Here is a 25,469-nt window from a genome sequence, read left to right on the forward strand (position 1 = left end):
TTTCCTGAGAATCAAAAAGCTGGAAATTTAAGCTTCCTAGAGTGTTAATTGCGGCCCTGCTCCATTGCTAATCAAAAAATTGGATGTTTTGCATGAAAATGCCTCTCTAATTAATTCTCAGTCATAAATCGCCCTGGTTTTAATAACCCCTCCTTGATTGGATAGCCTTTGAAGAGACAGTGCAACTAATCCGCCAAACTAGAAAAAACACACGCAGAGGAAATAATAAGGGGGCTTACAAGGTAGGAACTAGATGATTACATGAATACTGTCAAACCAAAAAAGTGAGTCTCCTTTCCAGGACTTTCCTGCCTCACCCTGCACCCCAGTAAAATAAACCATGAAACCAGGAATCATGAACAAAGGTAACTGTCAAAGAGGCCACGTGTCGTTAAGTCAAATCTTTTCACCGTCGTTCCACAAAACAGCTATTCCTATCATTTTTTAAAAAAAGAGGTTTCCCCTGACATTTTTTCCCCTAGAAACTGGAGATCTGGAAATGTCCACTTGTCACACTGTCTATTTTAATAAGGCAGGGGTTTGTGTTTCCCCCTTCCCTCTTCTTCTGACTGACAATATATTATCATACATATCTCTAAGAGGTGCTGAACTGAATTTTCATTATCCAGAATGTCAAGATTCATTTTTGTCATCAGAGAACACAGCTGGTCTACACCAGCAGCCCTTTGATTAATTCAAATGGAACAAGTCACCTATACATAACTTCATTTTTCCTAGACTAGGTCTTGTATTCTCCAAGTTTTAATTTACATCGTGTCAGTTTAAGATACCATTTGCTGCCATAGTGGCACTCAGAGAAAAACGGAAAGTCTTAATCAGCAGATTTTGCATTAGTCCTGTGATTATTAGTAAGACAACAATTGATAATTATTAGCCTCAGAGCAGGACTTTTTTAGAACTCACTCTCTGCTGTTTGATAATATTAAACTAAAAGAAGCTGCTGAAACTATACAATGAATATTTTGAGAAAGCACTATTTTTAACATCTAAATGAATACATATGTGACTTTCCAGTTGACTTGTAAAACAGTTACATCTATTTTCTCTATACTGAAAAACTGCATGGAGGTAGATATAGAAAAAGTTATTCCAAAAGACATGACACAGAATAACATACGCCCATCTCATGATCCAGCAATTCCACTCCTACTAGGTATATGCCCGAGAGAAATAAGTGCCGATGTCCAAAATTGTTCATAGCAGATTTATAGAGCCCCAAAGTGGGTATAATAAATATCTATTAACAGGAGAATGAATAAATCACCCTATCATCATACAGTGGAATATTATAGAGCAATAAAAATAAACTGATACATAAAAGAACACTATTCATAAAAGAATGAATCTCACAGACGTTATGCTGAGCAAAAGAAGCAAGACGCACAAGACACTGTATAATTCTATTTACAGAGAGTTAAAGAATCGTGAGAACTAAATGATAGGATTAGAAATCAAAATAGTGTTACCTCGAGGGGGGTGGGGCTAATGGGGAAGTGGCATGAGAAAACGTTCAAGGTGGTGTTTACACAGATTTATACGAAAGCAGAAATTTAGATATACATTTAAGATACATGCATGTTACACACTTTATTGTAGGTATATTTTACCACAATATGAAGTGAAATAAAATGGTAACAATAATAATCATAAAATAAGGTAGAAAAAAAGAACAGAAAGGATTCGGTTCACAGGGAACTAAAAGCTCATGTGTTAGAGACACGATTTCTGTTTATATAATGTATATTATCACTTCTCAAAGTATTTGTGGCAAACTATAAATGCCAAAGTGTAAAACGAAATAATTATAGCTAAACACTAAACAAACACCATCTAAGACGGAGCTAATTATTCCCCTTGGGCATTACACTGTAATAATTTACATTATTTGTGTAGTAAAATTCAGAGTGAGTGACACTGAAGATCAAAATAATTTTGAAGAGAAATGCCCACTTTCATTATTGTCATGAATATTTATGCCTGGAGTAGGACGAGCAGGTGTAAGTACTGGCCTCTTGGTTAGAGACACGTGAATTCCACCCACACCATCACAGAGGAGACCACCTAACATTACGAGGCTGGGCTGACCACGAGGTAAACATGTTTTCTGAACACTCTAGCTAAAGGACTTCTGTTAAAGAAGAAAACAGAGGGCAAAAAGAACTTCTGAAGACCGTTCTAGGAGAGTCTATTGGAATTTATTTGTCCACCACAGTAGCATACTTATTCATTCACTCATTAAAAAAAAATTACTGAGTGTCTCTGAAGTGTGAAGAATGATGCCATGGGCTGTGGGGTCACAGATAAATGAACAGTAGTTCACATTTCTTCGGTACTTAATGTGTATCAGGCTCAGTTCTAAATATTTTCCTGAGGCTACCTCGTTTCCTCCTCTCCATGGCCCTGTGAAGCGGGTGCGTTACCTATTCACCGTTTACAGAAAATGAAACTGATACACAAAGGAGTTAATCTGCCCAAAGTCACCCAGGTAGCAAGCCTGACAGCAGAGACCACACTCTAAACCTCTAATGAGTCCTCAGAGTCAGATTTCTAGGAACAGATAGGGAACAAAGAGCTGAGACTTAAGAATCTAGAGCTTTGGACTGAGTGAGCCACAGAAATCATTTCACTTCTCTTTACAATAGAGAAAACGTGTAAGTGACTTGCACAAAAATCACAGGTTATTAAGAAAGATAAATGATAGCTAGATTTTAATAGCAAATGCAGAGTACATCTAGGACTAAAAATTAAAGAATTCATATTCTTCAGAGACTAAAATGGGCACTAAAATTAATCAATCAACCAAAGCCTAGAAAGGAAAAAGTAGTATTTGCAATTTTAAACTAGCAGGAGGAGAAAGGAGGGAACAAAACCCTAACTCCACCTCCGACGAAGGGGAATGGTGACAGGTAATCAGAAACTGCTGAGAGCCTTAAACAGGAGCGTGCCAGCGGGGAGGGGGGTTGCGGGGGTGAAAAAGGTGAAGGAATTAATAAGCACAAATTGGTAGCTACCAAATAGTCACGGGTGTAAACAAAGTACAGCATAGAGAATAGTCAGTAATGTTGCAACAACTATGTATGTGCCAGGTGGGTGCTAGACTAATCGGGGTGAATCAGTGCACAAATTATATTAATGTCGAACCACTATGCTGTACATCTGAAACTAATATAAAATAATACTGACTGTCAACTGCAACTGAAAAAAATAAAAATAAAAATGTTAATACTCTAAAAAAAAAAACTGCTGAATGCCTAAAACAGGAGGGAGTTGATAATAGTTTAGATGAGATACAAAGATCTAAACAAAGCTAAAAGAGAAACAAATATAAAAATAGACATTTTCAAAAGCTAACTTCACCCCTTATCTAACACTCCATAAAAAAACTACTCCTCTTCTTCTACTTCCTGTCTTAACAAATAAGACCATTATCTACACAAGTCACCAGATTGGAAAATGTGGGAATCAGCCAAAATGCCTATCTTTGCTAAGACTCCACGCAGAATGAGTCACCATGTCCAACTGACTCTACCAATTAGCTTTTGGATCTATTCCCACCTCTCCATCTTCACTGCTATCAACCTTCTGAAAAGCTGGCAGAATCTTCTCTAAGCTCCCACCTGAAATAACATCACAACTTGCCTCCTTGCCCGCAATTTCACTGTACTCAATGCATCCTCCACACAGAAAGAGTGCTTTTCCAAAACTGCAGATTTGATTACGTCACCTTGCCCACAGTAAACCCATAGGGAACTCCCTGTCACCCACAGGACAAAAAGCAGGCCTTCTTGCTGCTATACGGGGCCCCCTGAGATCTGCCCGCCTGCCTCCCACGTCCAGGTGCCCTCATCCCCATGCACTCGGCTTCAACCACTACAAAACACCTACAGCTCAATGGCGCTCTCACACATTGGGGTGTGTTTTACATCGTCTCCCTACGTGGTTTCAGTAAGTGCCCTTCCCCTGGTCGGTCTGGCTAACTCATCTTTTCAATATCAGTATACATATCCCTCCTGTCTAACACCTTCTGCAATTCCCGCTGGGAATGCCAAGTGCTTTCTCCTCCATGCTCCCCAAAGTACTTATCACCGTATCTGATGGCATGTCTTGACTTCCACGGCACCTAGAACTCTCCCATGTGCCGACATCTCAGGAGCGGGGCCTAGAGACACTGACTGCATATTGCCTCTCCAGTATGTCAATTGATACTTATACAACAACCCTAAGAAGGCCCGGTAAGTGTTGCGAACTTCATGATACAGGTAAGTAATCTGGGACTCAGAAAGGTAGTGACTTCCCTAGCAAAAGCAGAATGACTAATAGGTAGTCCTTCCACTAAACTAAGATGTTTCCAAAGGTATTCAAAACACAAACAGCTGCACCGATATTCCACATATGAACATCTCACTACCCAGCCGAACAGGGCTATGTAAATCAGTTAACTGGTGCTGAAATCAGACATTAATGTGCAAACAAATAGGGACTTATTTGAGCTAAGTGGGCACGAATATGCAAATGAACTGGCTGCAATTCAGTAGCTGTCATCACAATTCTAGGAATGAACACCCTATATTATGACTATTACAATATTCATGCAGCATTCACACATACTATCATATATTATTATAAAACGGGCTTTCTGAGCTTAAAATTGTGGTGAAACCAGAAGTAACTTGGTGTAATTTTGGTGTGGACGGAAACATACAATTTGGAAGTCAGATGTGAGCCCACAGAATTCTGCAACCTTCATCCACAACCAAGCTGGTGTTTGTGGTCCAGGCTGAACAAGGTACTTTGGAATTAATTAGGTTGGTCCTTCCTGATCCAGCCCCTGCCAAAACCTCCAGCCGATACACCACAGTTATGGCATTTAAAAGTTATTTTTCCTATAGGATTTTAAATAATAAAGTGGTCTCGCTAATCCACTCAGAAAATCCAGGATGTGATTCCATTTAGCTTTTGCTCAAGTATAACAGTGACTCATTTTCCCGTCATCACCATGACACCACTGGTTTCTCTCTCTTATTGTTAATGATCATCAATGGCCGAAGCCATTGACAGCAGTTTTTGAGTCCTTTCTATCGTCTCTGGTTCCTGAAAGCAACAAATTATAACCAGTGAAGGTCTGTATACATCAGCTGACTTCCCTAAGTAATAGAAAAAGTTATATCCAATTCATGCTACGAAAAGACAAAAGCTCCCCTCACACTTTCATACATTTATTCCTCCCATGCCCACTGCCTAAAATGCCCACCCCTTCTTTATCTGAAAAGCTTCTCGTCGTCCTTTATAAGCAGCTTGAAACTTAAATACTATGAAAGCCTCCCCGCTTTCCTAGCTCTTTGCACACACACCTCAGTCACATGTATATACAACTCCATCATAACGCCCATCATAGTGCTGGGGTCACTTGTTTGCATGTTGAATTAATTAGGATGTCAGTAGGGCTGCAAGGAACAGAGAACCAAAATACTAGTGACTTATGACAGAGTTTATTCCTCTCTCAGAGATGTCTGGGGGCGGGATGGTGGCTCTGGTGACCAGAAGTGTGACACTCCATCGTATTAGAAACCCAGGCTTTTCCTATCTCACAGCTCCATCCCGATGGTTCTGTCTCACCTGCCTGGTCTAAGATGGCATTACCACATTTCACTCATATCACGGGTAAGAACATCTGCACACACACCCGGGGCTGTCAGAAAACAGAGCCTGTTCGCTCCCCTTAAAGGTAAGACCAGTCGGCTCCCGTCTTTCTTGGCTGGAGGCGCAGATTGGACCCACGGGCAATGGGAAAAGATATTTGCCAATGATATATCTGATAAGGGATTAATATCACAAATCTATGGAAAACTTACTCAACCCAACTCCAAAAAAACAAACGATCCAATTAAAAAATGGGCAGAGGACTTGAAGAGACATTTTTCTGAAAAGGACATACAGATGGCAAACAGACATATGAAGAAATGTTCAACCTCACTAACCATCAGAGAAATGCAAATAAAAACCACAATGAGATACCACCTCACCCCAGTCAGAATGGCTATCATCAATAAATCAACAAACAACAAGTGCTGGCGCGGATGTGGAGAAAAGGGAACGCTTGTGCACTGTTGGTGGGATTGCAGACTGGTGCAGCCGCTATGGAAAACAGTATGGAGGTATCTCAAAATTCTGAAAATGGAACTACCTTATGATCCAGTAATTCCACTCCTAGGTATCTATCCGGAGAAATCCAGAACTTCAATTCAAAAATCTCTATGCACTCCTATGTTTATTGCAGCACTATACACAATAGCTAAGACATGGAAACAACCAAAATGCCCATCGGTAGATGACTGGATTAAGAAACTGTGGTACATTTATACAATGGAGTATTATGCAGCCATAAAGAAGAAAGAAATCTTACCATTTGCAACAACATGGATGGATCTAGAGAACATTATGTTAAGTGAAATAAGTCAGACAGAGAAAGATAAGTACCATATGATCTCACTTATTTGCGGATTCTAAAGAAAAGAATAAGTGAATGAACTAATCAGAAACAGTTTGGGAGACAATGAGGAAAAACTGAGGGTTGCTAGATGGGCGGGAGGGGTGGGGGGTGGGGGGAGAGGGTGAGGGGATTGGAGGGCAGTCGGTGACCACAGGATGGCCACGGGGTTTGAAAATTAATCTGGGGAACGTAATTTGGTGGTTACCAGAGCGTAAGGGGGTTGGGGGGTGGGGGATGAGGGTGAGGGGGATTAAATGTATGGTGATGGAAGGGGAGCTGACTCTGGGTGGTGAACACACAGTGTGATTTATGGATGATGTGATACAGAATTGCACAACTGAAATCTATGTAATTCTACTAACAATTGTCACCCCAATAAATTAAAAATAAATTAAAAAATAAATAAAAAATAAAATTGGCAGACCAGATAAAAAAAAAAAAAAAAAAAAAAAAGGTAAGACCAGAGGTCATGCACATCAAATTCACTCCCATTAGATTGGTGAGAATTAGATTACATGTCCATGGCTGGCTGCAAGGAAAGCTTGGAAATGTCTATTTTGGGTGGCCATGTGTCTGGCTAAAAATCAGGTGCTCACTAATGTAGAGGAAAGGGAAAACAGACGTCGGGGACAAGTGGCAGTCTCTGTGACACACTCACGGTCCTTTCTGCTCTTTGATCCTTCAAAGGCAACACTTGGCTTTGTTAATTATTGTATCCCAAAGGCCCAGGGAAGTGTCAGGACAAATAAACATGGTAAATCTGTAGAGATTTAATACACAGAAAGTCCTAGGAAACATAGGAAACAAAAGCCTACCAGCTGCTGGCTTCACTTAATGCTAGGTTCTCACATCCCAGACGAAGGAAGAGAGAAGAAGGAGCAGGTAAAGGGGGGAGGGAGCCCTCCTGACCTAAAGCTGTCTTCTCATAAACTCCTTAAGGTACAGTACAAGTTCAGTAATAACCTGGACCTGGAGTTTCAATGGAATCGTGCAGGCCAAACGACGACTCCAGCTGTCACAGACAACTCCAAATTTGGCTTAGACTTCTAATGAAAGTAGTACTCTACCTATATGGTTTTATCTCTGGAGACTTAAAAATTTTTTTAAAAAATTGTTATATTTGTACTTTTTATAAAATGTATAATATATATAAGTGTATATGACACTTGTACAGGTTTTAAAAATAAAATAGAAAACAGTATTCCCATAACTTAGCTTAAGAAACAAAACAGTGCCATTACGCTTGAAGCCCCATGTGCTCCTCTCCGATTATATGATTCCATCCTCTTCCATCCTCTCCAGCAGCCATCTCTTTCCTGAGTCTTATATCTGTGCTTCACATAAGGATACATGACTAAGGAAGATACTAGTCAGTTCTCACTGTTTCTGAACTTCATACAGATGCAGTTAGACCATACATATTCTTACGTAATTGCTTTTGAGATTCAACCAAGTTAATGTACAGTATAGTTTAGTTCATTTATTTTCATTGCTATGTATTAGGTTGGTGCAAAAGTAATTGCAGTTTAAAAGGTTAAAAACAATTGCAAAAACTGCAATTACTTTTTACCAACCTAACAGTATTCCACTATATGGCTATACCACAATTTATAAACCCATTCTCCTTTGGTCCATGGTATTTGAGTTATTTTCAGGTTTTTGTTAGTCAAACAATGTTGCTAGGAACATACTTGTCACTAGGGTTTGCCTTTCACATTTGAGTTCTCAACCCAGCAAAAATTTATTTTCCTAAGTGACACGAGGTTCAAATCCAATGTCTTTTTTTCGTTTGTTTATGAAGAACCAATGGTTTCACCACCTATTATTTATTGACTATTCTCTCCTATCCCTATAAATCTGTAATGTCACCTCTCTCCCATATCAAATTTTCCTTTATATAGGGGTCTGCTTCTGAAAGTCTTCAGTTTTCTCACAGTGTCTTGGGTGCCCCACGGAAAAGAGGAAAGAGGGAGATGCAGTGGGGATGGAGGGTCTAAGCAGGCAGGTCTCAGAGCCCCCAGCCCCACTTGGTCAAACCACCTCCACGTGAATTTATTTTCTTACTGAACTGTGAAATAAGACTTAAACAGAAGATAGGTTCTATAACTGAAAAATGAATTTGAGAAGCACTACGTTATGAGTTCTAAAGCACTTTCTACCATTAAAACCTACTGTTTTACTCTCTAGACTCATTATTACATGCATGTTACATCAATTTCTTCTGATAATGAGATCACTTCAGATAATCTCTATTAGTACTGCTAAAAGGACCCAGCCTTCATTTTGAAAATGTAGAATTGCTTTATGAATCGTATCTTATTGAGACAATGATAAACTTATTTAGCATTCTCATCAGTTTCTAATAATGACTTTCCTCACTATATACTATATATCTTTGTGGTCTTCTCTATTTTCTAAAAAAGCTCAAGTCAGAATTGGTTACATTATATAAACTACGAGAGTTACCAAAAATACAATTTCTCATGGGCCTAAAGAAATTCTTTTAAAAAATGACCAAAGCTCTTATTTTTACATTAAAAAACTGTGAACCCAATAATGAAAAACATGAGAAGCTAACTTTTAGAATATTCTGTTACATCACGTTAAAAGCTTTTGCTGACATTTTGTCATACTTTGTTCGTTTTTTTTTTCAAAAAAAAAAACACACCTACTAATGGAAGTATAATATAAAGAAAAATGCATATGTATCACTTTTAAAAGTCAAATATGTGTCTCATTTAACAGCATCCCCACTTTTCCCTTATCTGCACAGATGAATGAATGAATAGAATAAAAGTTTTTTTAAAGTAAGATATGTTATCAACTAGTTCTGTTCGATAAGCAAGGATTATTTCTCAAGAGTGAGGTTCTTATTGGGCTTTACTAAGGCTTTGTGATGGATATCCTGCACTCTCCAGATCTATTTTCTCATGACTTCCAGTCTCTTCCATATGGTACAGCTGCCATGGGTAGAGAGGATGATGTATGAACTGGAATTATTCAAAAAATCATTTCACGTAAACTAAGTCCACAAAGAACATCTTTAAATAAAATAAATATCTACATTGCATAGGTTAAGAGGTGGTACACTCAATAACAGTCTTAACATAAGAATACTTTTATTTCCTAAAAGATTCGAAATAATGCATTGGTCTGTTCATGACCTGAGGAAAGTATATTTATTACTTACTACTTCTCAGGTACAGGTAAAGAAATTAGCATTTATAAAAATTGTATTATAATTTCATTTCCTTACATACAAGTACATTAAAAAGCAAGAATATAAATATACAAAAGGAAGGATAATCGATTTTTATACCCTATTTTAGAACCTAAAACAGAAGAGATAACTATGAAATATTAAGGTTATTTTCAAATAATTACATGCAAATTTAAGAAGAAGAAAAAAGTATGTATTTTCATATGTCCTCTGCATTGTTATTAACAAAATCATTAAGGAAAATTTTCAAATCAAATTTCAGGATATAAAGCTTTATAAGCGCTCCTCATATTTAAGGCTGTGGAACAAATACGTGGTATGAGTATAAAATTGCTATACCTCATTTCAGCCAAAATGTCCCTGAAAATGTGTGCACAAGTGAAATCTTGTTTTAAATGCTCCATTACAGTACAGCTTGCTAATTCCGAGACTCCTATTATATATCCTTTTGTAAAAGGATAATCAACTCATAGTTATCTATTTCAAATATTGCCTTACCTTAAGGCAAGGCACCTCCAAACGATTATTTACATACAATATCATTAAGTATTCACAACCCCAGTCACCAACAACCCATTAGAGAGAAAAACAGAAAATTCAGGTCAGGTCAGTAGAAGAGCCCTGTTTTCCCTGATGCTAGTACTTCCATATTTACTACATAAAGCAAATCCTCTTAGAGAACTCAATTCTCAAGTGGTTGGAGCTTTACTGAATACTTTAATGTCAGGGCTACAGAAATGCCACTCATTAAACTAGTGGGTATAAAAATGGCACTCTAAAGGTAATATTATTGAGTACAAACAGAAGTACTAAGTAGCCCCAAGACAGAAAAGAAACTATAATCAAAACTGAGTACATAAGAAAAACAAAAACAAAAGCTGAGTATACATTTTGACTTGGATCAATGACAAATTATGTTTTCTACCCATTCAGGAGTTTCATTATCTTTAAAAATGAGCAACGTCTCAGGACTCCTACTCTGTTTATCAAAGCTCCCACTAGGGGTTCTCAAATAAGTAGGCTTGTACCCACAAAAAAGGAGAGATTGAAGTTGGAGGCCTCCTGCACCAAATTTTTTTTTTTTTTAATTTCTACGCACTACACCAATTATTTATTTTCAAAATATGTCAAGGCAGAAAATAGAACTGTACCATATATTTTTAAAGTGCCTAATTCAAGCCAAGCATTGTCATGGGCACCGGCATGCACTAATGAGTAAATAAGGCTTGCATCCTGGGTATTTTGAGGAAAATGTAGAAATTTTAACAGGTTAACAAGAAATATATTATTTTCTTAATAACATATTAAGAAAAGCATATGATAATGAAAATAGAAAAACCTATGGTGATAAAAGAATGACAGGATGGGGCAGAGGGTGGGATGCTGGAAGAGGTCAGGGGACAATACCTGGGCAAGATAATACCTAGACCCAGACGTCATGTGCTCCCAGGCACGAGGTTGGTTTTGGCTGAGATCTGCTGGGGAGAATTTATAGAGTGAAAGATCCCAGGACCAAACCCTGAGACACTTCAACGAGTGCTTGAGAAGACGCAGAAAGAACATGAGGAGGAGGAAAGAACAAGAGCTGCTGAAAGATCAAGTGAGATGAACACAGAAAAACACACACTGACCAGGCAGGCCAAGATGGAGGTCCCTGGATACCGTGGGGCGAGCCACCTCAGCGCAACAGTGAGATGGGTGGGGAGGAGAAAACAAGAGACTAAGAAGTGGACGCAGTCCGAATGCCAAAATGATAAAGTTTTAAAAGCACCGTTTTAATTTAAATCAATTATAGCTGCTCTAATTTTTCCAGAGTTTTAATATCTAATTTTATAGTCGCAGTACGCCCCTAAAGTGGTCGGAACTGATAACAGCTCTGTTTTTCAAATGAGAAAACCGAGGCCCAGTGGGACTAAATAACCTAAGAGCTCATTCTGGTCATGAGCAGCAGTATTTTGACTTTTTTTTTCTTTTAACCCTCATGAGATAATGTGTTCGTCAGTTATCTCATTCTCCTGAAGAATCACACATTAAACCTGAAAGCTATACACCCAAGCGAAATGTCCATTAAAACTAATATCTTTCTAACCTACAACACGGCTGTCTCAGCAATACAAGGAGGCAGTGGAGACGCTGAAAACAACAGGAAGTCTCTGATTAACGGAGACACAGACACAAGTTAGGTTTCCACCTGTTATCTCGCACCCTTTGAAACAGCATCCCACCTCCTCAGCCCCATTGCCAACAGCAGACTACATAATGAGCCATCTGTACCGTAACAGTTAGAGCCAACTGAGATGGGTTGATGATACCAAAGAAATCTCATTTCATTTTTCATTCTTTTTTCCCCTTGTGTGTTGGTAGGTTGAGTAACATTTTTAATTGCATGATAAATTGAAAATGTTGGCAGGAACTTAACTTTTTGTAAAACTGGAGTTTTTTTAATGTTACTTTGATGGTCTTTTCTGGTGAATTTCTTTATTGCGTTCTATGCAACAGAAGGAAAAGCTGACCCCTATGAACCACACCACTGGGAAGCAAAGTCTGCAGCTAAATGGCGTTAAGAGATCCTGTGCCAGTCTCTTACGATGTGACTCAACTATCCAATTATACCTTTTCAAGGATAAGCTGAAATGCAGATCTCACTGCAGTCCTTGGACCAGTCAGATTAATAGAATAACTGAAAAAGGATGGTCGTTTTCAATGGAATACAGGTGTGATTCTTCCCTTTTTTCCCCCACTGAAATATTAAAAGCATTTCATTCATCAGAGAAACTTTCGCTCCTGAATAAAACACCATCTGACTTTTACAAAAACTGGTCAGCTGATCTAGTCTGTCACCAAGCATATGATGTGTCAGCTCAACTCAACTAAATTATTTTTTAATGACTGTTATGAGAATGACATTTGCTAACTACTTTCTCCCCTTGTAACCAGAGATAAAGCTTCCTATTTTGTTGGACGCCAGTAAATACAATTGCTTAAAAGTTCCATATTTCAATTAACTTTTTGAAGGACAGGAAAGTTCCTAGTTAGATTATAGTGATTCTTCAATTAACCATCTCACAGGATGAAATTGCTCTGTAACTCAGTTGGATTTTAAAATGTTTTTCAATTACACACAGCAGTGTTGTTCTAGGACAGACTCAAAGGCAACATTTTTATTTATAAAGCTACGTATAACTCCAGAGAACAAAACTATACCTACGCATTGCCTCTGCTCCTTCAATTTAAAAACCCATGTCAACCGCTGAAGCTGATAATGGCTGCTTCTCCTTTGGGTCCCTTCCTACCCCTCAGTGGTAAGCTCTCTTTCCCACTTTAGACCTCAGCTGCCCTCGCTCACTCTATCACTGAGTCAGTCGGCATTTACTGAACATTTACTAACCCGGACACTGTGCTAAAACTAAGTACAGGTGCACAAACTGTATTTCCCTCACGGAGCCTACAGTTTTATAGCAAACTCAAACAAGTCAGCAGTAATGCACAATATAGTGTGGAAAGTGCTTAGAAAGGAAACACTAAAGATGTAAGCACACAATGGGGGGCCACAATGATGACAGACAGATGATAGATAAATAGATCGATAGACAGACAGACAGATAGAATGAATGACACTGTCTGTGTAGTAGGTTGGGGAGAGGAGGGACAAATAAGGAGGGCCCATCAGAATAAGTAACAAACACATTTAAGTTGGAAAGCTGACTAGGATTTAGCCAGACCAAGAGACAAACAGAATGTATATGAAAACTTTGAAGAGTCAGTAGCAGAAATAACAATTTTAGAGAAGAAAGGCATGTACTATATGTCAGACGTATAGTAAATTTACTATACGTCAGACACTTTTCTAAACAGTATTCATAGCTGAACTTACCTAACTTTCACAAAAACCTCATGGAACAGGTACCGTTGTTTTTATCCCCATTTAGAGATAAGAAAACAGAGGCACAGAGGTTATGAAGCTAGTAAATAGGGAGTTAGATTTTAAACATAGGAAGTTGGGGCCGAGAGCCCCCTACTGTTCGCTGTACGGTCTCTCCCGAGATCACAGACAGCCAGGGGTGGGAGGCCACTGAAAATCATTCCACATGGCGAGAGCACAGAGTGCTTACTGTCTTACTGTTCTTACTATCTAACAAAAAAGAAGAGAAAGAATCTAATATCAGTCCTTTATCCTTCTGGACTAAGCAGGCTGGAATCTGAGTGAGTGACAGGCTGCACTGCTGACGTGGTGTGTGGTCTTCCGTTGATTACGTGCTCTACCTTTTCATCTCTAAGTGTCCAGTGAAGGGCTTCATGTGGTACAGAATGGTGACAGTAGGGAAGGTTGTGTGTGTTGGGGGGCGGAAGTATACGGGAACGCTCCATACTTTCCACTCAATTTGGCTGTGAACCAAAAACTATTCCAAAAAATTAAGTTTATTAATTAATAAAAAACAAAATGATCAGGATTTAAACTAAAAAATAAAAAAAATTAAAAAAGCCTTTTTTTGTCCCCATTAAAAGAATTTAAAATACTAGAAGCCAGGTAGAGAGAAAAATGAAAGTAAATTTAAACTATTCCTTAAGCCAACTCTGAAATTAAAATTAAGACATTGTGAGTTTGGAAGTATCTCTAGCCCTACATAATGTGTTATGCCCCCTAAGTGGCAGTTCAAATACGATCGGTCCTACAAGAATGTGTTGTTCTGTTACTGTCCTCTCCTTACCAGCAGTCTACCCTATACTCCAGGGAGGTAGCTGCTTGCGAGAGCCGGGGACCCCTGCCCCTTCACTCCCTGTCTAACCACAGAGTGGATCATGCCTCATTTGCCCCAATTCTCTCTGCACTCCTGTATTTCCAGACTCCAAGATGCACACTTCATGTTTTCCAGGACGTACAGTAACACTTTAATACTAATAAAATGTTGGTAGGCTAATTTCCTTTCCCTTATGTCCTCAAACATTTCTGGGCTTTTAGTTCTGATAACTATATGTATAAGCTGTGGAATCAGTGCTGTGAAAAAACAATGAGAGAGCATAGCGGGATCTTTAGAAAAATCTTAGGTATTTAGATGAATAATGAAGGCGAACATAGGAATGACTAGGCAATAGTCTTTAACTCCAGAAAGGCTGGCCGGTTACCTCATAATATTTTGATGCAGAACTATGACGAGTCTTAAAAACTAAATATATAATTGGATAGGCTAGTCACCTCAAAATATTCCAAGTGCCTACAATGCAAAAAACAGTGAAGATGTTCTTATCTACCGCTCATGAAAGCCTGCTGATCTAAAATAATCAAATAATCACTCCCTTCTCTCGACTCCTCTAGCAATTTGGTGTATGTTCCTCCTTAGCTGTCAGCATTTACTTTGTGCTATTGTTTTTGACATTCATGCCTTACTCTCATAACTGGATCTTAAATTATTATCTGTGATTCCTCGTACTCAACGCCCTTCCCTTCCGAGGTCTCGGATGTCCTGCACTTAGCAAACCCTAACCAATCTTTCTCGATTACATTTACCACGAGGAGGTCCACTTGTCACAGAAGGAAATGTTATTGGTCTCATTTTGGATTTAATTAAATTTACTTATAATCTATTTCCTTAAGAATTTTTTCTGAAGATCACAACTCTTTCGTAACCACATACGGGTATCAAATAACCTGTGTTATCAGAGCTATGTTGATTAGAACATACTATTTAGAGGAAGCCTTCCTCCCTTTCAATAATGACAGAGGCCTCATTTGCCTTTTTCCGAATCTCAGCTACTCTTGACGTATTCCAGAAAATATTGAAAACAATCATAGCCACAGTGGCAGCCACAGAAGACTGGCATTCCCCTGGGGCGACTGGACTCATATCTGCCACCTTTAAGCAAGAAGAGACAGAGCACACCTCTTTGCTCTGAGTTCCCACTTGAATGGTAGTGGGTCTATAAATCCTGTGGCCACAGTAACAGTTTCAGCTGCTTGCCAGCAGATGATGGGAAATGCTACAGCAACAGATTATCAAGCCTCTACATCTTGGCTATCTTAAAAGAATCCTGTGAATGCAGACTTGAAATTCACACATTATACAAACACTTCAGGTCTTCCTCCAGAAAACGAATTTTTCCAGGGAAATTTCATCACCCACCTTGAAGTTCTCCACTCCGACTGTAGAGCTCCCTTCTCTGCTCTCGCAGATAAGCACTCATACTGATGGCATGGGAAGACGATTCGAACCTGCAATGAAACGGGGATAAACAAATGCTTAGGTGGTAACCAAACATAGCACAAGGATTCCCCTCTAGTCTGTGTGATGCTCCCTGAGGTGCCACGGAGAGGACTTTCTGCCTCGTCTACCGCAGGGCCAGGGCAGGCTGCCAGAGACCTTGACTTATCAATGAGATTCACCATAAACGCTCCTCCTCCTCAGCAGTATTAGGATCCTTTGCCCACTTTCCATTTCAATGGGGGCAGCACTCTTCTGTAGAACTTTCTTTTGCGTCCAGGTCCTTTGCCAGGATCCCTATGCACACATCAACAAAACTATGTGATACAGTCATTCCCATTTTTCTGCTAACCAGCTGAAGGGCCATCATGACTGCCAGCTGTCACCACGGAAACCCTGGCTCCTCAGAGCAGACAACTTCCCTTTCTAACTCCCCCAGTTCGAGGACTAGTACAAAGGACGTGGTAGAAATGCTGCTGACAAACTGCACCAAAGAAGCAAGGCATTTATGGTCTCTCCTTAAAAGTCCTCAAAAACAGTACAGTTTCTGAAAGGTTGCCAGAGTTTTGACCTGCCACGTAAGATGTTCTCGAATATACTAAGCTACAGTTCACACCTACCCGGAACTCTGTCAGAGGTCAGAAACATGAGGGGAGCCTCATGATATAGAACACATCTCTGAAAACTGAAAGGGAAAAAAAACAAAAACAGAAAACAAAACAAAACATCTCATTCTTAAGAGAAACTTGTAGATAAGGAAAAAAACAGTTAAAATTATGACTGTGTCAAACAGTAACTCCTTTGATGTGCCAAGAAATTCCACTTCAAACCTGAGATCTTCAAAGTCAGAAAAACATGACGACGGGAGAAATCCTTCTAAGAGTTAGCGCCACTCGGGTAAACAGCGACTTGAGGAAGGAGCAACAGTGACGATGGAATCGGTGTCTGGCAACAAGGAAGGCGCACCATCCTGCCCTCTTCATCCTTTCTTTGGCAAGGAAGACGAGTACTGAGGTGAATGTCAGTCTGAGGGAAACACCAGGCCTCCTTGATTCTCTAGATTGCACCCTGCCGAGAACTAAGAGGACACTGACAGCCAGAAGGACAGCAGAGTGTGCAGGCCTTCAGTGCCACCTGCCCGTCAAGTACAGAAAAGAAGTCACTGACCTCCAAAAAGCATGCTGACAACTATTGATCAGAAATGAAAAGGGAAAGAAATAAACTCTCGAGCAAAGAATAGAGAGGCACACTTTATACAACAAGAGAGAACTTAAACACACTTAATTAACCTTGGCTAGGGCCAATTAAAGTGTCATCAAGTCCTCCATGGATGTAATGACAACAGATTACAGCTCGCCAAATTCTTCATCCTTTGTGACCTGATGTAGTTTTGCTACTCAGGAATCCTTTTTACGTTTGCACCAAGTCACAGATGGAGGGAATTTTGCAGTAAGGGGCTGTAGAGATGATTCAGTCCCACCTCCTTATTTTCTAGGCAAAGGCACTGAGGCCCCCAAGCTCTGGCTCACAGGGCCCATTAACGGTAAAACCAAGACTAAAAGAGGCAGATCTGTAATGATGGCCTAATTCTGTGTGGGTGATGAGTTTTTACTAGGATACAATAATAAATGTGCAACAATTATTTAAGTTCACTTATTCAGTTCCCACAATTGGTATGCTTTCCCATACCATAATTTCAGGATTGGCTAAATATTTGAAAAGGTATCTGGGGTCTGAGGTTGAAAGTTAGGGGTGATGACTGACAGCATGAAGTCTAAAAACCCTGAAACCTTATTTCTACAACACATGGGAAGAGGAAAGAAGAGGAGGGCAGGGGAAGGGAGGGGAGGGGAGACTGAAATGGTGGGTAGATGACATCATACATTTCTCAAAACCCACAGACCTGTGCAAGAAAGTGTGAGCTCTAATGTAATAATGAACTTCAGCTAATAATGATGTATGACTATTAGTTCATCATCTGTAACAAATGCACCACACTCATGGGAGATGTTAATACCAGAACAAGCCGGGGGAGCAGGGAACATAAGGAACTCTCTGTACTACCTGCTCAATTTTTCTAAAAACCTAAAACTACTATAAAAAAATAAACTCTACTAATTAAAACGAAGAAGGATTTGCAGGAAGAATCGCAGCCGATTTCCCTGGAGTCACCATTTTTATCGGGGTGGAAACGAAGGCAGAGAAATGGAAAGGGCTGGATCCCGGCCGGTGCTGCCCAACGACTTCTCGACAGGCACCGTGATTGTGGGAGACGATAACGTCCCTGTGCTTTAAACTACCTGTGGTTCACCTGTGAACCTACAGAGTAAAGCATTTTTACTGATCCTGCATCTAACTTCTGAATAAAACTGTAAAAAGGAAAAAAGAAAGGAATACATTCACTGAACAGAACGCATTTTATTCTACTGTGGGTTTCCTCTAGACCACAGATAAATGAACTGTGCAAACTTTCCTTACTGATTAAAAGGACTCTATGAATCCATAATAACAGCAATAAAAAAATCTCAAAAGTGAATCAATAAAAGACACTGGAGCCTCAAACTATTCAAAAAACTGTGATGATATTCCGTAGTTACTTTACATGCTTAGATTTATAGATACAACTTCTTAAATATCTATTAACTCCTCAGAAGAACACAGGTCTACTAAGATTTCAATCCCGCTTCTAACACTTGCTAGCTATGTGAACCTACATAAGTTCTCTCTTGTGCCTCAATTTTTTTCCTTTTTTACATATGAAAAAGGATTAAAAATAGAACCAAGACCTATAAGGTAGTAATGAGTAAATGAGATGATCCATGAAAATGGCTTAATGCGTCAGCTAGCACTCAGTGAGGACTACCCAGTACTCCAGCGGCTGAAATGTGCTGCAACCTGAATTAAATTATGTTTAATTGAGATTATTTCGAGGAATTTATCTACCACAGTGCCTGCTACATAGTAAGTACTCAATCAATAGTAGCTATTACTGTTATTATTATTAATGTTAATAATAATATTAACCGTTAGCTGTTACCAAGTAACATATCCTTAGGATGGCCTGAGGAGGTGGGGGCTGGGGAGGAAGTTAGCTAAGGTAGTAATTAGAAAAAAGAATTTCCAGTAAATCAAATAAAACCAATGCAATTTAGCTAGAGAGATCTGCATAACTTTATTAAAAGGTTGTTTCTTGGCACTTGGGGTTTTTCAAAGGCTGAAATATTACATTTCCTTTCATTTCATATAAATTCCCCAGAAACAACTGGAGAGTTTCATTTCCCTTCATTATATATAAAACTCCCGAGAAACAAATCCCTGCAATTTTTTAAAAAAAGTTCTAGGTAGTCCAATAACCATATTCCACTGCAGTCACTTCTACTTACTGAAAACAGAAGGACACAAAATTGACTTCCCATAAATTATTTCCAATCAACTTTGACAGGGTGAAGTAATGGCCATCAACTAAGTAGCGTCACCCCACTTGGATCTAACACTTCTTGACACCTGCAATCTTACCAACAGGGGAGAGACTTACTTGAAAAGAGAATTTTTGGGCCTCTGAGGCTTCTTCTTGGCAAAAAAGGCTGCAAACTCTCGTCCAGTGCTGGCATAACTCAGTTGAGCAGATGGTTCAGAGGCCGTACGAGTATTTTTCATATCCAAGTACTCGGTCAACAGCATCTGTACAATCAGATAGACAGTTTAACACATACCTTTGTGATATACTATTAGGGAAAGTGATTTGAAACCATAAAAACCTAATTCTAACACTGCAGCCTTGACATCCGGAAGTATGCTCACCTAGCTATGCATATTTCTAGTGGGAGGTCTGAGGGAAGTGGCGTCACAGTCCGAAAGCCATCTATTGCCTGCTTACTCCTCCAAATAGGAACAGCGTGTGGTGGACTTGTGAGTACGGGAGGAAGGCAACGTGTTTATTAGAGGTCTAAATGTAGCAGCCCTGGGCTGAGTTAATATTCTCCTTCAGCCCTGATTTAATCCCCATTATTTCCAATCACGGCAGCAGCAGCAGCAATGCTGGAGCATTTACTGGGGGCTTACTATATTGCAAGCAAGGGGCTAATCCACTCAGATGCACTACCTCATTGAAAGCACCGAGTTTTACCCTGCAAACCCTGGGATTACAGGTGAAGGAGTGAGGCTCAGGAGCTAGCTCGGAGGTCGGAGGGACCCTGGTGGAGGACTCTGGAGTGCAGGCCCTTCCCCTTCACCCTGACAGCACAGAGGACAGGCACGCTAACAGACCTGCTCGGGGGTACCACAGGCTGCGGCAGGAAAGACGTCCTGACCTACAAATGATTTCTAAGACCACTGCTCAAGAGCTTCGAAGCACCAAAAGAAGCAGCTTTTTCGATAACCACCGCCAGTGGGTCCTGCTTATAAAATCAACCCACTTTAGAGCCTTGAGGGGGGCGGGGGGGGCTAGAATCAGCGGCTCTACTATTTCTATGGCCTATGTTCTAACAAGTCCCCACTACTGTGAAAGAAAATAGCAGATCTGGAATAGAAATTCCCATGGTTCCTAAGAATATCTAACCCGCGACTAAAGTATATCAACTGATTTCCACAGTTCCTCACCACGTTTAAATTTTTAAGATACCCAAGTGGTATAGTACATAGAGGCAAGCGATTCTACCCATGACTGAAGTAAAAGCTTTTCAGAGACACAAGGTCCCATGTAACTATTCATTCCCGCTTGCATTTGAATATTCATTCATTCATTCATTCATTCATTCATTCGATGCCAAGTTTGAGGATACTAAGCATTATCATCAAAAATCATTTTAAAGCACTCTATGAACATGTTGCCCCCATGTAAGTTTTAAAGCAATTATTTCTCTAACATGAGCACATACACACCACTGAGTACTTATCAAACATCAGACATTTTGAAAACATAATCTTCCTCAACCCTGAAATCTACGGTCAGAGCTGCTATCTACATTTCAGAGATGAAGAAACTGAGAATCAGTGGTATAAAGCAACCGGCCTGCATGCACGCGTGGGGAAAAGGGTCAGTAGGACACCTCTGTATATTCCCCTCGATTTTTCTAGGAACCTTAAACTGCTCTAAAAAAATAGTCTTCAAAGAAAAAGGAAGAAAGAAAAGAAAAAGAAACAAGCGTAAGGTCTTATAATTAGAACCTAACAGGCCAAGGGTTAGTTAACTAAGCCTATGCTCTTCGCCATGACAGTGTCACCAAGAGCATAAAAACTGCCAATGAGAATGACTATGAGTGGCAGTAAGTGGACTTGATTTATGTCATTTTCTGTACAATAAAGATTTCGCTGGGAAAGTACAAAACATGTTAACAGATTGGTCAATTTTTCTTTTTCTTTTCTTTTTTTTTTTTTACTTATTGACGAGGCTACTAGAATATTATTCAACATTCAACATGCTGATGAAATAACATAATCACAAATATTCCTCTGTTAATACATCACCCAAACTGCCCAATAGTCAGGGAAAATATCAAATTGGGTCTCTACTTCAGTAACTCAACTGAGTGACTCAAATTGTAGATTTGACACTGATGCTAATGAAGTGTGTGAAATCTGTGATCAAAAGATATCTAGTAAACCAGAACAGAATATCAAATTGACGTAAGCAGAAAGATGTCTACAAATACACTGGATTCACTGGTTTTAACACCAATATGACAGAAAGATAGTTCTACCAAAGCATGAAGATACCAAGTAATTCTTTGAGGTACTTACTTATCCTAGAATTCAATGACTGGCTTTGTAAAATAAAATATTTACTGACCAAGGTCTAAATAACCAGCATTCTCAAAACCCTGGTATTTGAAGAACACGCATCAACCAAGTCCCCTCAGTTATAACCTCTCAGCATTGTTAATCTATTTCTCTCCGCTGGCTTCTCCCTTTCTACCTGCAAACGTGCTATTTCTACCTTCTCAACAAAAATCTTGCTTGGTCCTCATGCACTATCTACAATCTTATTTCCCTTTTGTTTTTAGGTTCCAAACCTCCAAAAGCAGCCTTCACATATATTATTTCCTCTACCATGATGTGATTTATTCCTGATTTCTCTCTCAAGCTCCAGTTCCACATCTGTGACTGAATGCTTGACACGGTCACATATTTCAACGATAAAATCAATCCTAAATTCAGAAACCTAAATCCTCTTCCCAGAAAACTGGTAATTTTTTTTTTTTTTTTTTTTTTTTTTTTTTGCTGTTGTTAGTAGTTTCTTATTCTCACTGCTCTTCAGGTTTAAAAAGATGGTTCAGAACCATCTTTTGATACAATACTTTATCCCTTGTATCCATAAAAGGATTAGTCCCCGAGTCCGTTAATTCTTTCTCAACTCCTTTAGTTTGCCCCTTCCTGTCCATTCTGACAGCCACCAATTTAGTTCAATTCATGCAGTTTTTCTTATTTAACTTTCTGACTCTCATCTCTTATTCTTCGAGTCCTTCTCATACCCCATCAACAGAGTGATCTTCCTAAAGCACTGTTGCTACTATTACTCATCTATAATGAGTACTCATCTATAGACGACTACTCCTCTATAATGCACAACCATCTGATCTCAATATGTAGTTCCAATTGTATTTTGTTCTCCACACAATGAACACGACACTCCAATCACAATCACCTACTTAACTCTTCCCTCAATATGTCTGGGCCTTCTCACTTCTGGAACACCTAACCTAGATTACCCTCGCTCCCAAATAAATTCTAACAAACCCTTCCAAAAACAGTTCCACTCTTTTCTCTTCAATGATTCCTTCCCAGGCTACTCTAGGCCAGTGGTCCCCTTTTCTGAACTCCTAAAGTACTTGGTTTTACACATCATTCAGTAAGTACTCATCAAAAAACTGCCTGGTACTATTAGTTATTATTTAATAAAAAGATACCTGGCCACCCCAACTTAAATGCTATATCCTCAAAGCATTATATTTCTTCAATCCCACCACAGCGCCACACAACATACCAGAAAATCAAAATAGTAGTGACTCACTGAATTTTAAAAAGTATACCATAAGAAGCCATGATCTATGATATTTTATGCAAATTAGATAGTCTCCAAAATAGAATGAGCGCTATAAATGAGTCTCCAATACAAAAATCTAAAACAGAAGTAAAATAAAAAAGGGATAAGTGTGATTTTCGTCACAGCCTTTGCGGTGTTTATTCCACTGATGCATCTGCTTCTTTTTCCTAATACCACTCACCACCAGCCGGAGAATACTACTTTAAAACAGGTAACATTTTATCTTGACACCCAAATTGGTAAAAGTGCATTTTTACATATCTTAAAGAACAAATAAGCTCCTATTTCTAAGGTACTTGAGATTTGATTGAATTGGGCTAAATCTACTACAAAGTCTTGACACAAACATCAGACATCTGGTATTAAAATATAACCAAATACTTTCTTCATGATTCTACATCATTGTGGATGATGTACTGCGTCTTCCAAATTATACGTGAATATCCTAAGCACTCATCTATGATTGCCTGGGGAAAATCACTCAAGACTGGAATTCTGGGGCAAAGGGCATTCCAGATAATATCAAATACATCCTCTGCCCACAGAAAATGTGCAGAAGATAATCCTGTGTTCTTGCTGCTTCTAAATGCCTTCATATCTCAGACACTCATTTCTTTTCTCTCTTTAAGTCCCCAAAATTGCTATGTCTTACTCATCAAGAGCTCGTAAAATAAAAGTCAAAGTTTCTGGGTGTTGTTAAGTTTAAGTTAAAAGGCATTAATGTGTAAAACCAAAGACAAGAAATATGAAAATATGGTTGGAAAGCACCTGAAAATCTATATATCAGTGAGATCATGATTCACTATATTTTTTGACATAGCTGGTATGTCAGATGGTTCTGCGGTTGAAGCACAGAAATAAACTGCTTTAAAAAAACATTCAAATTAGTGTGGTCGGGCATTTCTTCTGCTATAATATTTAATTAGCAATCGCTAAGACGCTAGTCCAAAACTCGCATGATGTATAAAGCAGGGCCAATATTTTGAGATGTATAACATAACATTGGTAACATCACTCCCAATAAATTCCTCCTTTTTCCACTTAATTCTCTTTAACACGTTGCCTGTGGCTGCTTGTGGTCATACAAAGTTTTCTAAAAATAAATATGGGAATTATTGGATTAAGATTAACACACCACCTGCCGTTAGCCTCTGTTTATCCAGGTAGAGCTACTCACTGAAACACCCAGATCCTTCTAGGTATGGAATGTGGTAGGTCCCCTGCAGTAACTTCCCAGCTTACAAAACCCTCTCCTCGTCGAAGAACTGGTTCCCAACCACACAGCGGACTCTGACAGCCATACTTTACCCTGGGATCTCACCCTCATGGCCAGACCCTATTCTACCAGGTGGAGAGCCAACCCTCAATCACCCAATCAGATTCACTTTCTGAGGGACACGCTAGTGGGATACAGTCTTTGCTGCTCAGTGACTGAGTAGATGGAAATTCTTTGGGGCAACCAAGTGGATGGAAAAATCAAAGAAAGCCAATCTGCACAGAGAAAATAAAGAATGAACTAGATAATAAGAGAAACACAAACAAGACACCTACAGGAGAGAGATTTAAAGGTTGCAACCCGTTTTCTATAGATTTACATGTCTCAAATCCAGTTGCTGATAAGGTCTTAGATTTCCTGCCCTTTGGTTCCATAATATATCCTTATAACCTTTAATACATTTTCCTTATGATAACTTGAACGGGCTTTTGTCTCTTCAATAAGATACCTATGGATAAATGAACATATACTAGTACACATCTAGTGACATTTATATCCTAAATACTGCCTTTGCAGAAAACTGGTAACTCATGATAGCAGTAGTGGAAACCAGTTCTCCTGAGTACTAACTTCAAATGTTCAATGATGTGCAGCAAAGCTATACCGTGTTTGTCTCCAGTGACAAATCTGAAAATGAACTGCTTATGTTAGGAGTAATAATAAAGTGAAAAAAATCACCATCAGCTCCCAATATGAACTAAGGCTCAATGTCTCCTGGGCAATATCTTAAATGTGCCAGCATTAAATACTTAATTTTCAATAATTATTGTAAAATGCAGATGCCCAGGTATTGAAGTCAAATACATAATGATGAGGCAATAACAGGTTTTGAACAGGTAAATAAAACGTTGATAAATATACTTTAAGTAAATTATCTGCTAGCATATAAAATAGATTAGAAAGCAGTGGGGTGTGGGGCAAAATAAATGATTAAGGAAACATTGTAAAGGGAGAGGGACGAGAAGGGAAAACCTACCAAGGCAGTTCATGGGGGAAAAAGAGATTTTAAAGTAGTGTTACTGAGATTGTACATTAAGGCATATATTAGAGTGTCAGTGCAGAGGAAAAACATAAAACTTAACCAGTGATTCTGTGAAGGAAAGAAGAGGAGAAATTAAAGTGGGTAAAAGAGTGCGTATTTGAAAGGCTAAACGCGTGTGGTTCCAGGAACAATAATCGGGCATGTAGGTAGAACGAATTCGATCAGGACAATAAATTTAATT

The 25,469-nt window shown here is 39.1% G+C and overlaps 1 protein-coding gene across 2 annotated transcripts in view; it reads right to left on the reverse strand.

Annotated features, from left to right (window-relative positions):
• Window positions 1-25,469, reverse strand: part of EXOC4 (exocyst complex component 4) — a 634,133-nt gene that overhangs the window by 444,461 nt on the left and 164,203 nt on the right. For both annotated transcript variants that reach the window (XM_033099157.1, XM_033099158.1), the window contains exons 8-9: window positions 19,464-19,609; window positions 15,851-15,939 (exon numbers count right to left, since the gene is read on the reverse strand). In XM_033099157.1, coding sequence (XP_032955048.1) covers window positions 15,851-15,939; window positions 19,464-19,609 — 235 coding nt within the window. The remainder of the gene's footprint in view (window positions 1-15,850; window positions 15,940-19,463; window positions 19,610-25,469) is intronic.

The sequence above is a fragment of the Rhinolophus ferrumequinum genome, chromosome 26 (genome assembly GCF_004115265.2).
Source record: "Rhinolophus ferrumequinum isolate MPI-CBG mRhiFer1 chromosome 26, mRhiFer1_v1.p, whole genome shotgun sequence".
NCBI lineage: Eukaryota > Metazoa > Chordata > Mammalia > Chiroptera > Rhinolophidae > Rhinolophus > Rhinolophus ferrumequinum.